Genomic DNA, 16,397 nt, shown 5'->3' on the forward strand with positions numbered 1-16,397 from the left:
TTTTCCACTGTCCGAAAGTGCCGGTGGAAAACTACAGCGCTGTCATCGCCTTCATCATGTTTTTCTCCCTCACGCACTTTTTTTTCTCTCTCCTCACGTGGCACTACCCCATTGCGTGGTCGTCGGTAGTTGGTCGAGTTGCTCTTGTTGCCAGACCTGCCAGCCTGCCAGTGCCTAGAGGAGGCGCTGGTGTGGCTTGCCGCTTGACCGTTTTTCGCAGGGGTTCTCGGGATCCTACGGACAGTTCGGGAGAATGCGCAGCGCGTGTATCGCGCGCTCTCGTGATATCATTCGAACGATTCGTTGTGGTGCATCTTTCTAGGCTGCCCTGTCATGCACCGAGCTGACGGCGACTGCGCGTCGAAAGGTAAGATTGGCCGTATGCGTATGTTTGTCGTGTTTTATTCCGCGTGTCACGTTTTAGCGTAGGCACTATCCATTAACATTTGTCGCGCAAGTCATGTGCTTTGTCATCCAAGTTTTGCGCACGGCAAAACGAAGACACAGAAAAAGACCTACTCTTTTTGTATACTCATTTCATTTTGCCGTGCACTGCTAACATGGTTATGTTCCAGTTCGCCATCCTTGTAGAGTTGAGGGGCCGTATTTTGAAACGTTCCTCTATTGCCGAAGTGGAACGTTTCAGAATACGGCTCGAGGTCCATTGGTTCCAAACGTCTTCTGGGCACAGTAAAGAAAAAACGGTTCTGCGTATTTCGCGCAGCGCCCGCCGTGGTTGCTCAGTGGCTATGGTGTTGGGCTGCTGAGCACGAGGTCGCGGGATCGATACCCGGCCACGGCGGCCGCATTTCGATGGGGGCGAAATGCGAAAAAACCCGTGTACTTAGATTTAGGTGCAATTTAAAGAACCCCAGGTGGTCCAAATTTCCGGAGTCCCCCACTACGGCGTGCCTCATAATCAGAACTGGTTTTGGCACGTAAAACCCCATAACTTAATTTTAATTTCGCGCAGCAGTTGAAACATGTGACCGTAACGCACATTGGTTGCGATCAGAAATTGGCAAGTTTTGTCTTTGTTGTTTTCGAACAAATGTTCACCACACAGAGATGGTGCCTGGTGCGTGAGCGCGTGCAGACATGGCGCCGGCGGCCGCGCGCCGTCTGCTGCGCATTGTAGTGCCCTGCGTACTTTCAAATAAGTGAAATATGGTAGTGTTCGTATCGGATGGACCCAGAACTGCAAATTATGAATAATCCAAGTGGGCATGGCAGAAACTTAAAAAAAAACGAATCGCGATGGGATGTACTGGTTAAAATAATTATGAATGTACGGTGCGTTCCCCTCATGTCTATTTGGGCTCTAAAACATTGCTGAGAAACTGTACTAGGTACCTACGTAGCCATAGGCGTCGGCAGGGGGGTGCAATCGGAATAGCCACGTGGTCGAGTTTGTAGGATCTCGGTCGCGCGCTCCCGGGTAGAACGTGGCTTGCACGTTCGGGCTGAAATGAACGTGGCGAGCTGAAATGGGAGCGAATGTCACAGCCGTAATTGCCTTCTCGGCCGCTTGGCTGGGCCGAACGGCGCTAGCTGACGGGGATGGGAAGCGTTAGCTTACGTGGGCGACGGCGTTCCAAGCGCGTTCTTGACGTATTTTCTATGCGGATCCCAGACAAGTCCCCCACTGCGATGCACCGCGACGCCGTTTTCGATGCACGCGGCAGGCCTTAATCGGCGGCCGTGGTAATCCGCACCGCAAGACCGCTTTAGAGGGCTCGAAAGCGTCCAGCTGAATCTACCAGATGAAGCTTTAGCTCAAAGATTTCTATCTAAATGCACGGGAATGGAGAAATCGTTTTTTAATCGTTAAAAGTTAGTGACTGCAGGAAACAGATTTTCTATTTAGGCCGTCTATCTTTTAATAAAGTGTGTTGAAAATCGCAAAATTTCAAGATTCTGTAAACTACAGTAATACATCTAAAGTGGAAAATATTCATGTATTATACACCACTCCTAAACATACCACTAATGTGTGAGTGGTACATTTGCAAAGCCCTTGCAAGTGTAATGAATTCACGTGAGCTGTAAGTTCTCATAAGAGCCACCCATTTTAGATAATCTAATGGGTAGAGTTTATAGCAATGCGATATGTTTTGATGCAGAGTTGTGGATTTTTAAACTTTATGTTTATATTTATATTAACAGATTTTTATCAATTTTAGTACATTTCAGGCTCTAAATCCAAATTCTGCTTCTACAGTCACCAGACTTTAACATTCTTGTAAATGCAATAAATTGTATTCAAATTGGTCCATGGGTTGTCTCATAAAAGCATTTCTGCGTTTTACATGCATTTTAATAGGTGGCGTCCAAGCTGGCCTTGAGCTTAAGCTTTCTCTTGATATTTTTATTTGTTTTTAATTTGGTTTGTAATGAAGACCATGACTCAAACATCAGTGGCTATATTTGAAACTGGATAAACCGAAGAGCTCCTGACAGCTGTAGCTGGCAGGTATACTTTTTCATTATGATATAAAAACACAGCCTACCATTTCTCGATAGCCCATTTGTTTGGAAAGATCTAACTTTTCTTTCTCCACTGAAATGTTTTGATTTGTTGCACTAAGCATGTTTGTAACAGGTACACAAACTGCTAAACGTTCTTGTTTTTCTCAATTCTATGTCGCGCTTGCTGCGCAATTGTGTAGATATTGACAAGTTTACTAAATTGTCCGTTAAAATTCTGAAACCTGTAATTAGGAGGTTGGAAGGAACCATGACACTGCAGGCGAGACGCATTGGTGTGAATATAACTTTCAGTGACATCCCACTCCCGGTGTCGTCTAAAGTTATTCATAAGCATAGACATGATTTTCACACGAGACTATGGTTATTCAGGTAAATCTTTGCATCATGCGAGTATACCCAGTACAAATATTGGTAAGACACTGTCTGGCAAAATAGTAAAGCCAGCAAGTTATGACCATACATTTTCTTGCAGTTTTGTTGTTAAGCATCCTTTGTTTAAGGGCAAGCTGCAATAAAATTTCAGACCACATGGAAAGTTTAGTTTCAGATAGCATAGATACATAATAGATCTGTCTCCATACAATATTTTGTTTGTGACATAACTGGATGTTCTATTACCCCTCACTGGAAGTCGTGCAGAATCTGGAATGTTAAGAATCAATGTGGGTCCTCGGCATGATTTTCACATGAACTGGCCTCTTGCTCCACGATACTTAAGATTCTTAATGAACCAGAACTAATTACGGGGCAAATGCAACGCATTCATCGCGATGGATTAGTGGTCATGTTCTGCTGCAGAGCATGAAGGGCATTCGATTTCGGAGTGCTAACGGCCGAATTTTGGTGAGAGCGGAATGCAAAAAAAATTTCTGTGCTTTACGTACTCGTTAGCGAACCGCAGCTGGTCAAACTTAATCCAGAGCGCCCCCTCCACTGTTGGGTCTCTCATAACCCATTGCACAGCTTTGCGGCATTAAATTCCAGAAATTTTCCTAAATGCTATGCAGTATGCTCCCCACATATCACCAGCTGAAGCTTCAGCTATGGTGGATCCTGTCGGACCCCGGTGAAAGCAACGACAGATACCTAGAGCAGTATCGAGCCTTCTTCAGCGAGCAGGCCCCACTGCTGGACGTAGACGCAACATTTTCATTCGGCGAGGTATGCCACAAGCAGAGCAGGAACCTTTACAAAGAATCAATTTACCAGGTGGATTGTACCATCGAGTGGCCTGGCATCACCTGGTATGGCCCGTCCATTAAGCACCTACAGGTGAGAGGTCACTGCTTGTATTGTGATACATCCACAGCGATCATCTTAGTGACATACAGTTTGTGCACAATACCGTCTTACAGCTGTGCTGAGAGTTTCCGGTTAATGTTGTATAGGAATTCCTTAAAATGAATTGCAGATTGTGGAACACTGGATTGTTTGAGACATAAGTGTAAAGAGCGAAATTGGTGGTGCCATCTTCCTCCAAAGGTCTGTGGTAAACTACAGCCAACAGGCTGTACAGTATACACTGCCTGCAATGTTGAATAAGTATGGTGCCTCCTATGATGTTTATACTTTGCCTCCCACTTCCGTTAAGCTTTACTTTACTCAAAGAATCCAATATTGCTGTTTTCTAATGTTTAGCTTGTGCAATCTTGTACATTTTCATCCTCAATTGTGTGATACGGCTTCTTGTGCCCTTTTATGGTTGAAATGTTATTTTGTTGTTGCATGCCGACATACAGTGTGTGTAGCCTGCCCCTGCATAATGTGCGTTAGTACTTGTTTTCTGTGCCCTACATGTCCTCAAGAGAGTTTCCTTATCTTTGTCTGGAGTTCATACCCCAAGTATGACAAATAAAAAGCATTAATTCATTCATCTGCCATGGTGGCTTAGTGACTAAACATTGCACTCCTAAGCAACAAGGTCACCGGTGGTTTGATCCCAAGTTGCAGCGGCCACATTTCAATGTGGGAAAAATGCAAAAATGCTCAAGTACTTAGATTTAGGTGCACGTTAAAGAGCTCCAGTTGTTAAATGTTATTTCAGATTGTGGGACATAGAATCCCAGAATTATAATTAATTTTCAATATGTAACTTATTTATTCAAGCTGGGTCGCGCATGGTGCAATGCCGGTCGTGACCAGGGGTTCAACAAAGCATTGTTCCAGTGGCTGGTGCCAAGCCTCCTCGAGGCCTTTCAGTTGGCCAATCACCCCCTGGACCGGAATGTGGGCCTTTTGTCGTTCTCCTTTGGTACGCTGGCGGAGCTCGGAACATACGTGCAGCACCATCAGTTCTCCGCTTATCTTTATCGCGGCCACCGTGACTATTGGGTGGACTCAACATTCCAGCATGACCAGCGCAGCCTCCACATTGGCCTATTCCTCAACCACCGTAGCGGGTGCGAAGATCGAGTTGCAGAATACCGATTTGTCGTGCCCTATCTCAACATCTTGAAGGTGCGTACTTTACACCTAGTTTGGTTACCATAGCAGCAGCATTCTGATGGAGGCAGAATACAGAACAACTTGGGTACAGTCGAACTTTAATTTAACGAGCATGGATGTAACAAATTATCAGATATAGCGAAATAGTAAATGTGAAATAGCGAAGTAAATGTGAAATTTTTCATGGCGTGTATAGCATTACCATTGTTATACAGTGAAACCTCGATTTAACGAAATTCGCGATGTAACAAAGTATTTTTATTTCCCCATCTTAATTGGCTATGGTGTTGGGCTGCTTTGCAGAAGGACGCGGGATTGAATCCCGGCCACGGTGGCCGCATTTCGATGGGGGAGAAATGCGAAAACACCCGTGTGCTTACATTTAGGTGCACGTTAAAGAACCCTAGGTGGTCCAAATTTCCGGACTCCCCCACTATGGCGTGCCTTATAATCAGATCATGGTTTTGGCACGTAAAACCCCATAATTTTATTTTTTTTCTCTATATTAGTACTATTGAATTAACGAAACCTCGATATAACGAAGTTTTTCACTGCAAGTACAACTTCTTTAAATCAAGGTTTGACTGTTTCTCGTCCTTTATATTACAACCCCTTCAAGTGATACAATTGTTCACAAAAAGAGTGCTTCGAAAGCACTCGATACCTACCACAGGGTTTCCTCTTTAGATGCCAATTAATTCTGTAAATTGAAACATCAGTTTCAACATATTTCTTGCATCTTCATACTCGTTAAAGACGTACCGCTGCAGAAGGGAGTAAGAAGTTGGCAGTTCAGTGTGTTTTGTCGGGATTACAGAATGTGGACTTCATGCGAGAACTTGCTACAATAATGTCTAATATGAGAACATCGACTGTCTCATGTCTAGCATACTTGGAAAGGATCCATCCATTCAGCCACATTAAATATGTGCTGGGTGTAAAACATTTCGGAAAACAAATCGTGAAGCCACTGCACGACGATGTACTGACACTGAGATCAAACAGCCAGCCATCTTGCCTTCCAACTTGTTTCACTACAGTGCATTACACATATTATTCAAACTTGCAGCACAGGCACGATCATAAGCGTTTGTGACCTAGTGTAAACCTAGTGTAGTTCATCCAACCTAGGGTCTATTATATTAGGCTTATAGCAGTGATGTATAGCTGGCGTCTGCGAGTGTTACTAAAACCTTGTAGCGCCCCCTCGTTGGGCTCGGTGGTGGGTGGCTACCATCGCTGCTGAATAACAAGAAAACAAGTAATGGGTACTCCCTTCCCTTCCCTACCTGATCGCTCTCTCAAGAGAGGGCGCACCGATGTCACGTTTCAGTTCCTAAGCCAAACCAAAGAAAACTTCCCCCGCTTCCATGTACTGCACAGTGAACAACAAGAAAAATCAGCTCGAGTAATTTCCCCGTTCCTTATGTCCAAATGTCTTGCAGAAAAGCTTGGCCCAGGCTACAAAGCAACTAAAATGGCAAGTGGAGATCTGCTTCTCGAAATCTGCAGCAAATGCCAACACGATAAATTGACGACTCTTGAGAAAATCGGGGACATTCCCATAACAGTGACGCAGCATAAGTCCATGAACACTGTCCGTGGGGTAGTCTCAGACGACGACTTGATCAACCTTAGTGAAGTGGAATTGCTAGAAGGATGGAAAGAGCACAATGTGATCGATGTGAAAAGAATCAAAATACGCCGTGATGATAAAGAAATACCTACCAAGCACCTGATTCTGACATTTGGCTCGAGCAGACTTCCTGAATACATTGAAACAGGATATATCAAAATACGCGTCAGGCCATATATACCAAACCCACGGAGATGTTTCAAGTGCCAAAGGTACGGCCACGGATCTCTGAGCTGCCGCGGGCGGCTCACCTGTGCTAAGTGCGGTGACCATGACCATCCCGCTGACGACTGTAACAACGAACTCCACTGCGCGAACTGCGACGGTGGGCACCCCTCATACTCTCGTTCTTGCCCTGCTTGGAAAAAGGAAAAAGAAATCATAACACTGAAAATCAAAGAAAACATCTCTTTCAAGGAAGCCCGAAAGCGTTTCTCAATAGTGCAGTGCATTACGTACGCCGATGTGGCACACAAGGGGGCAGTGTCACAACGGTCGAAGGCGACCGCTCGGACCTCACATGTAGGGCCGGCGGCTCCGCCTCCCGCCCCCAAGGCGGACGCGGCAGATGCCGCTCTGCCATCTTCGAAGACGGGCCAGCAGCCTAGTGGCTCGGTGGTCCTAAGCGCCTCTCCTCGTGAGGGGAGGCCTAAAGTACATGTCTCATCGCGCGCAGCGCGCTCATCCAGTGCCTCCCAGGAGGCAATGGATACAAACGCAAGCATCTCGGCACCTTCGGTGTCGAATGAGCGGCGCAGCTCCCTTGAGCGTGCCGCAAAAGAAAAGCCGAGAATAACAGGACCCGGAAAGAAAAGCATGACATAAATGTAGAACTCTTGGCATGCAGAGTACACCTCTCTATTTTTTGTTATGGCAACGCAGATCCTTCAGTGGAATGCTAGAGGTCTACTGCGTAACCTTGATGACATTAAGGAACTGCTAAAAAAATATAACCCCAAAGTACTCTGTATCCAAGAGACACATCTAAAATCTATCCACACAAACTTCCTGAATTCGTATGGCATTTTTCGTAAAGATCTCGAGAACGCCCTTGCCTCGGCAGGTGGTGTCGCAATCATCACTGTAAACTCTATTGCTAGCCAGCAGTTGATGCTTCAAACCCCTCTCGAGGCAGTTGCCATTCGTGCGATTGTACTTAATAAGCTTGTAACAATCTGCTCCATATATATCCCTCCCGACTATAAACTCAACAGCTTAGAGTTCCAATCTCTCATAAACCAGCTTCCGGAGCCATTTATCCTGCTCGGTGACTTCAACGCACACAATCCGCTATGGGGGGACCCGCGGTGTGATGCGAGGGGCCGCATGATAGAGCAGTTCCTCTTGAACTCGGGTGTATGCCTACTGAACAAAAAAGAGCCGACATTTTATAGCGTGACACACAACAGTTACTCTGCAATAGACCTAGCTATCTGCTCTGCCACACTACTGCCCTGCCTGGAATGGGACGTAATTAAAAACCTATATGGCAGTGATCATTTTCCTATTTGTCTTAAAACATCAGAACAACATGATCTCTTTACACGGACCCCTCGATGGAAACTAGAATGCGCTGATTGGGCAAAATTTCACCAAATGACACAGATGCCTCGAAATGCTCTTAACGATTTTAATATCAACGATGCTGTCACCTTTTTTACCGCTTTTATAACTGACGCCGCATTCGAGTGCATACCACAAACAAACGGGGCTCCAAAAAAGAGGCGTGTTCCATGGTGGAATGAAGATTGTAGGACTGCTCGTAAGAATCAAAATAAGGCTTGGGGCTTGCTACGAAAGTTCCCAACGGCAGAAAATCTCCTAAATTTCAAACACGTGAAGTCGCAAGGCAGGCGAACGCGACGTAGAGCTAAAAAAGAGAGCTGGGAAAAATTCATCTCTAGTATAAATTCCTACACGCAGGAAGCAAAAGTGTGGAACAGACTACGCAAATTATCAAGTCAGCAACCTTTCCTATTGCCGTTGGTAGATGATCAAGGCGACAGCCTTGAAGACCAGGCTAACGCACTTGGGGAACGTTTTCAGCATGTATCCAGCTCAGCCAATTATTCAGAGGCATTTCTCAAACACAAAGCAGTAGCGGAAAATAAGGCGTTGAACCATAAATGTAGCCCCAATGACCCTTATAACCTACCATTTAGAACTGCCGAACTCAAAGCTGCCTTGAACACCTGTATGAAATCTGCCCCGGGACCTGATAGAGTCATGTACACAATGATTAAACATCTTCATCCTGACACACAAGTAGCACTACTGTCCCTTTTCAACACCATCTGGGCAGCAGGGTACATTCCAGATTCATGGAAAGAAGCTATTGTGGTACCTATCTTGAAACAAGGAAAAGATCCGTCCTCAGTCGCAAGTTACCGGCCCATAGCATTAACAAGTTGCATTTCCAAGCTATTTGAAAAGATGATTAATCGTCGGCTTTTACATCTCCTTGAAGCAAACAAATTACTCGACCCATACCAATGTGGGTTTAGAGAAGGTCGTTCCACAACCGACCATCTCGTGCGCATTGAAACATGTATTCGTGACGCTTTCGTCCACAAACAATTCTTTCTGGCCGTGTTTCTTGACATCGAAAAAGCATATGACACCACCTGGCGCTACAGTATTTTGAGGGATCTTTCAGAAATGGGCATCTGTGGTAATATGCTTAATATAATTGAAAGTTACCTATCCAATCGTACATTCCGTGTTAGAGTTGGCGATGCCCTGTCCAGGCCATTTATTCAGGAAACTGGTGTACCACAAGGTGGTGTACTTAGTTGCACTCTGTTTATAGTAAAAATGAATTCTTTGCGTGCATACATGCCACGAAATATATTTTATTCTACTTACGTTGATGACGTGCAAATAGGATTCAGGTCCTGTAATCTCGCAGTCTGCGAGCGACAGATTCAACTTGGCCTCAATAAAGTGTCAACATGGGTATTCGAGAATGGATTTAGGTTAAATCCACTGAAAAGTTCCTGCGTTCTATTCTCAAGAAAGAGAGGCCTACTCCCGGATCCTGACATAAAGCTGCATGGACTGCGATTGCCTGTGAACACCGAACAAAAATTTCTAGGCATTATTTTAGACTCCAAACTAAACTTCATTTCACACATAAAACACCTAAAGAACAAATGCCACAAAACAATGAACATCCTTAAAATTTTGTCGCACACAACATGGGGCAGTGACAGAAAGTGCCTCATGGATCTATACAAAAGCCTTATACGCACACGCTTAGAATATGGGGCCATAGTGTATCAGTCTGCCACTCCAAGCGCTCTAAAGATACTGGACCCTGTTCACCATCTAGGTATCCGCCTGGCAACCGGTGCATTCAGGACAAGCCCAATAGAAAGTCTTTACGCAGAATCAAATGAGTGGTCACTGCATCTCCAGAGGTCGTACTCCAGTTTCTTGTATTATCTGAAAGTACACTCTAACGAGGAGCACCCCTCTTATTCAGCTATAAATGATATGACTAGTGCCACCCTCTTTAGTAACCGACCTGCAATAAGACAGCCATTTTCACTGCGTTTAAGGAACCTCAGTGAGGAAATGGGTGTTTCAGTCCTTACAACTCCTCTAATGGCTCCAGTAAAGCTGTTACCACCGTGGCAATGGCAAATCGTTGAATGCGACACATCAATTGTAGATGTAACAAAACACGCCCCAGATGCGCACATACATATGCACTTTCGAGAGCTACAGTCAAAGTACACCTGCCCAGAGTTTTACACAGATGCGTCAAAGTCACAAGCCAGCGTATCCTACGCGGCTGTTGGCCCATCATTTTCGGAATCCAACGTTCTACATCCTGAAACTAGTATCTTCACGGCAGAGGCCTATGCAATACTGTCAGCTGCTAAACACATTAGAAAAGCAAAGCTCCTAAAGGCCATTATATTCACAGATTCTCTAAGTGTCGTCAAAAAGTTAAAATCACTACGAAAACAGAAAAATCCTGTTATAAACGACGTCTACTCTCTGCTCTGCAATATGTATGCTTCAAACCAACAGGTTGTAATATGTTGGGTGCCTGGGCACAGGTGTATAGAGGGTAACGAGCTTGCAGATAAAATGGCAACTACCACAGCTACAAAACCTAGCAACTCGTCCATACCCATTCCTGCCTCAGACTTGAAGCCATTCTTACGCAAAAAACTCCGAAACTATTGGCAACACTTATGGGATCAACAAACATTGAACAAGCTTCGTGTAATTAAGCCACATTTAGGGAACTGGCCATCATTAACAAAGTCACGACGATCTGAAGTTCTCTTTTGCCGACTCAGAATAGGGCATACATATGGTACACACTCATACCTTTTAACTGGTGCTGAGCCCCCCCTCTGTGGCAGATGTGGTGAAAGGCTGACCGTACTCCACGTCTTGCTGGAGTGCCGGGAAGCAGAAACAGAGCACTTTCCTTTAGCATACCAACAACATGTCCCCTTACATCCGACACTGTTTCTTGGCCCAGAACCTCTGTTTGAAACCAAGGCAGTGCTTAACTTTTTAAATGATGTTGTACTGCATGTTATTAGCCCGAGAGATTCGTAGCCCTCCCTCTATCTAGAGGGTATTGCTGCGAGCGTACTGTTTTTGTAGAGCACGTCCCTCCATGCCCTTGTGCCCAAGGGTCTCCATGAGGTGATAGTGCTAAGGGAAGCGACGCATCTTTTTCGTATTATTATTATTATATTTCTTTTTCCTAGAGTACACATCATGGTCATAGCTGGTATCACTCATTATTGACATTATTTTAAATACCTGTACATTTTACGTACCTTGCAGCGAACATTTTAGGCCTCTATACAGCCTCGATACATTTTAAACTTCTCATTCACTGCATCATCGACTTCATCATACCATTTCTTGGCGCTCTTTGGCCATCCCTGGCCCTTGCGCCAAAAAACCCCATACATCATCATCATCAGTGCTTTTGCTTTCGAAGCACTTTTTTGTGAAGAATTGGCACTTGAAGGGGTTGTAACTTCATAACCGAGGTATAACTGGTATTTTCGTGTTGGATGCAACTTCTTTATACAAAATGTGGCTGTACTTATAATTAAATGCTCCTTAAAGAACCATCCCCATGGAGCTGAAATTTAATCCGGAGCTCCCCACAACAGTGTCCCTAATAGCTTATGTGTTACCTTTGAACAGTAAACCTCATAATTTATTTTTATTTCTGTACTGTCAGGGTGTCAATGCCTGTACTCTGTTGCATAGTTATGGTGCAAGGGTGCGAAATGTAGAGCTACCTTGCGCACTGCCACATTGGCAAACAAAAAGCACATTAGAATAGCTTCACGCTAAATTATTTTGCGATTGCCAGAACATTCTCAGTAATACATAACTGCTAACTTGGAGCCTAATACATGAAACAAATATATCTGTAATCACAAAGACGGAAAAACCATTTAGTCTTTGTAGTGCCAGTCTACGGACAAAGTTGTGCACAGCTTAGTCTGCTGCGCGTGACCTTCAAGGCAGCTGCGGCATACTGTGTAGCAAAGACGATAGGTGACCTGACTCATAAAAGAGAGATTCTGGGATGCGCTGTCTGCTTGCTGTTTCCAGTTCGAGGAAGCGCAGCCGCCGCCGCCGCCACCGCTTCGTCATTGAAGCCTATTGATGCGTTTGCAGTCCGGCTTTCTCACACTCTAAGATTACCCAGTTGCAAACGCCTAGCAAAACCATGGTCGGCTGTACAGCCGTTGGCTGCCGAAATTCAAGCATTAATGGTAAACTCGTGTAACTACTGCCTTGCAGCATCCCTTGCTGAGTCAGCTGTGCACAAGCATCAAAGGCATGGCTGCCACATCCAAAATTGAACCATTAGTGAACAAAAAGCAAATGAACGTACGTGCTTAATCGGGCGGAGATGAGCCTTGTAAGGGCCAACACAAATGATTCCCCAAGATATTTCTTTCTCTAACATTGACTCAAGAAACAGTAACTATTTCAGTACTCGCATGCACATATAGATGTATTATGAAACATGGTTTTACGGTGCAAATTTAAACGGGACACAGCGAGATACATATTTAATACTCGTAACCAACTAGCCCACATTAGTTCCTTGAACACAGAGACGTAATGCGCAGCCGTAATGTGTCGGCGATATGGCCATTTCCCCATCTTGTTGACAACAAAAGCGAAACCTTCTATTTACCACTTCAAATTAACCTCGAGTTTCGACGAAGAAGTGTCGTTGATAGCGCGCAATTTTCGAACATTTTCAGCACTTCATCTTCTAATTACGCTAGCTGCACCGTTACTGACAATATCGGTTGCAGCGACGATCACAGGGCAGTATTTACCAGGCTGCTATAGCCATTGTCTCAGCACCCGATTTTATAAGTTATGCTTCTGTACGCTTGATAAATTATCGGATAAAAATACCTTTTTCATCTGTCTGACCGACCAGCAGGCAGAGAAGTCAGTGACGGTGTGTCCAAGCAGTGGCAAATGTCGTAGAGCTAAACCTGGCAGAAACAAAAAGGCCGCGGAACCGAAAACCAGAGTTCCTTCATGAATAAAAGCGTATTCTTGCCTTTCTTGGCTCGTCATCGTCGCACCCAGAGTGAACTGAAACCTAGAAATCAGCTGCATGAATGGTACGACATTGCTGGTCGACAAAGCGGACGGAAAGCTTCCCACGACTGACAGTTGAAACCGCGTAGAAAAACGCGTGTGCCGGGCATGCCGCCGCGTCATCTGTTGAACCGGAAGCTGCTAGCAGACGGTGCGCCCCGCAATTCCCTGCGATTGCTCGTTTTACGGGTCACCTATTGCGGCCCCCGTGGAACGCTGCAAGGAGCCCTTGCGCCACCGAGACAACTTCTGCACTGGACTTGTCCCCTTCGCTTCTCCCTTGTGTAGCTTCCAGTGTGCAGGCAGAGACTAAAAAATAAAGCCATGTATCGGTGCAATAATGCAGCTGGAGATTCGCGAGATGACATCCTTTAATACTGAGGCCATTCTATGATTATTTCGAAAAGTGTTTCAGGGCGCCTTTATAGGGGGAGGTGGTTCTTAAAGCAAAAATGTTTTTATTTTTATTCTACGAGGTGTAGCGCTAAAAATTGATGTGCTTATTTTGAATATCAGGTCGATTTTCGTTTTTCTCCTTCCTTGCAGATTTTATGCAAGCTTCCTTTAATTATCTCTCGCAAAGATTTGTGCACCTTAGATATCGCTAAATGCGGTATCAATGGCTTCTGTATGATTCAAGGAATGCAATAAGACCAACCTGGGTGCTCTGCCTTACCTAGAACTTGAGTTGCCAGGTATAGAATTTGAAACTCGAAAAAGTGAAAAAGTGTTTCTCTGGTGTCTAACTTTGAAGTCTCGCTAATCTTGTTTTTCGTAAGGCAGAGGCAACAAGGTTGGTCTTATTGCATTTCTTGAATCGTGCAGAAGCCATTGATACGCTATTTAGCGATATCTAAGGTGCACATATTTTGCAAATCGTGGAGGAAGAGTTGTAGTAGTAATAGTAGTAGTAGCAGTGGTTCGTGTGGAAAGGGAAATGCTGGCGCTATCTTCTGCAGCCCTTGAGGGAGCACTTGAGGGAGCATTAAATGAAAATTTGAATGGAAAGAGATAAACAATAGACCTTATATTCAAAATAAACATATCACATTACTTATATGTACAAGTTTTCAGCGCTACACCTCGTAGAATAAAGATATAAAAAATGTTGCATTAAAACCCACCAACCCCCAAGGAGGAATGAGGTATATGCCTGAAGTTGTATAAATACTGGCCCAAATATTTAATTGGCCATGCTGACACATTTCTGAAATTGGTTTTTTTTCAATGTTGGATATTTCCTGCAAAACAATAATTTCTGCAGGAATTATTTGAGCAGAAATGGTTGGCAAGAGAAGCAGTTCAGTTACAACTGTTATTATCAAAAGTAACTTGCTAGCATGTCTCGAGAAAACGGCATTTCCCTGTGCTTGACACCTCAGGTGCTGATAAATGAAAAGAACCGCTTCGTCGAGCTCTACCTTCACCTCAAGATACCGCCGATGTTGATGGGCAAAGTGTTGAGCGACATTCCAGCAAGGCCTGGCAGCGCAGCGGCGTCAGCTCCGCGCTACCTTGCCATCGGATGCAACTGCATCGGCGGTGCTGTGCGCATGGCCTCCCTCTGCGGGGGCCTCTTCCTAAAGCTGATTGTCCGGGACCACTCCCTGGCAAGGCACGTTGTTGGGCAGTTCTCTCAGCGTTGTGGCCATGGGACACTCATCTGCTACGCACCCATTTGGACGTACTCGTCGAACGATGCGGCGTTTAAGTGGAGTCACGAGGTTCAGGTATGGGTGCTGCGGAATTCCTTCTGTTGTAGGCAAACACGATCAAACATGGTTGCAGCCTCGTCAGGCTAAGACAGTTTAGATTTAATTGCTTCTCTAGTCGGTTCTTATTACGAACCGGTATCACATTATTAACACAGCTTTAGAATATTAAAATTTAGAAGCCAAGCATGCGCTACATTTCAGTCAACCATACCCACAAAAAAATTTTGTTTTCTGAAATGCTGGTACCATTCACAAGCACAGCATTCCCATCAAAATGATAAAATGACTGCTAAAACGGCTCTGTGGACTCCTGGAATCTCTGAACTAGCACGACTAATCATTGGCACAGAAAGGCTCAATTTGCCATTTATTGGCGATTAGTGATAGTTACAATGCTATTTCTTTGTGTAAGTAAACACAATGTACAGTAAACTTGCCGTTGTATTTTAGTATAACGTACATAAGCCACAGAAACAGTAAGGAGAAAGCAAGTTCTTCATGTATGCAAGGCGCTTGTTTGCTTGCCAACAAGGGATGCCAGAATTTAGTAACAGCAGTTCTGCCTCCTTTCGCTGCCTGCCTGAAGCAGGCTGCAAGTTACTGGAACAGTGTGTGTGCGTGTGTCACAAGTCATCAGCATCAGTATTGCAACTAGAGTGCGTGTATAATTGTTTTTGCAATAAAAGAAACGGGTGGTCCTGCTGTGCCAAATATTGTACAGTGATTTTTTAGGTGCGGTGTGAGGTGCAGAGGACTCTGCAGTTTCCTTGTGCCTTTGCATTCAAGGCCAACCTGCACATCGCCTTCGATGTTCTCGACCACATGGTCCTCATGTCTGGGTCAGAATTCAACAACCTGGTGCGGGAGATCGAGACTCGATCAGAGAAGGAGCCATTGGTAGTGTCCAGCATCGACGCTGGCAACGTTATGGTGTTTTTGCTTGCCTTCTATGCTGCCTGCAGCCTGTTCCATGACGAGAAGCCGCCACAGCTGGCTCGTGGCACCTGCTTTGTACCTTGTACGCATCATCTTAGTTACACCAGGCTGGCTCATCTTTCGCCCTGCGCAGGTCTGTAAATTTATTGTCGCGAAGTCCTTTCTAGCAGCAGGCATTGCACCAGCACTGTAGGCTCGTGTTTACGATTTCAGCAGTGAGTCCATGGGGGGGGTGTGATGTGGAGGTTCTTGTTTGAAGGCAGGTCTCTGAGGCAGAGCCTCAGAGGACCGAATCAAAGGACGAAGCCGTTGGTTTTAAAGAGCAGAACAAGACATTTATTATACACGTTAAGATGGAAAGTAGGAGAAATTAAGGGAAAAGCAGAAGTAATAAATAGAAAGGAGGACACAAGAAAAAAATCCAAGTTAAACACCACACAGAGCTAGGGCTTGGCATAGGTGATAGCGCGCGTAACAGTTCGATGTGGAAGGGTGGCGGCAAGGCGACGAAAGAAGGCGGCGTTCGTCTCACCAACGTTTCGGCGTCGCTGAGC

General features: G+C 45.0%; 1 protein-coding gene across 1 annotated transcript; it reads left to right on the forward strand.

Annotated features, from left to right (window-relative positions):
* The first annotated feature begins 234 nt into the window (after positions 1-234).
* LOC125942827 (uncharacterized) lies at positions 235-15,984 on the forward strand. The gene is made up of 6 exons (XM_049661067.1): positions 235-367; positions 3,498-3,762; positions 4,597-4,947; positions 14,575-14,922; positions 15,694-15,925; positions 15,977-15,984. Exons 2-6 carry the CDS (start codon positions 3,499-3,501, stop codon positions 15,982-15,984), a joined length of 1,203 nt encoding a protein of 400 aa, XP_049517024.1. The 5' UTR covers positions 235-367; position 3,498.
* The last annotated feature ends 413 nt before the right edge of the window (positions 15,985-16,397 follow it).

Source organism: Dermacentor silvarum, chromosome 1 (genome assembly GCF_013339745.2).
Source record: "Dermacentor silvarum isolate Dsil-2018 chromosome 1, BIME_Dsil_1.4, whole genome shotgun sequence".
Lineage (NCBI taxonomy): Eukaryota > Metazoa > Arthropoda > Arachnida > Ixodida > Ixodidae > Dermacentor > Dermacentor silvarum.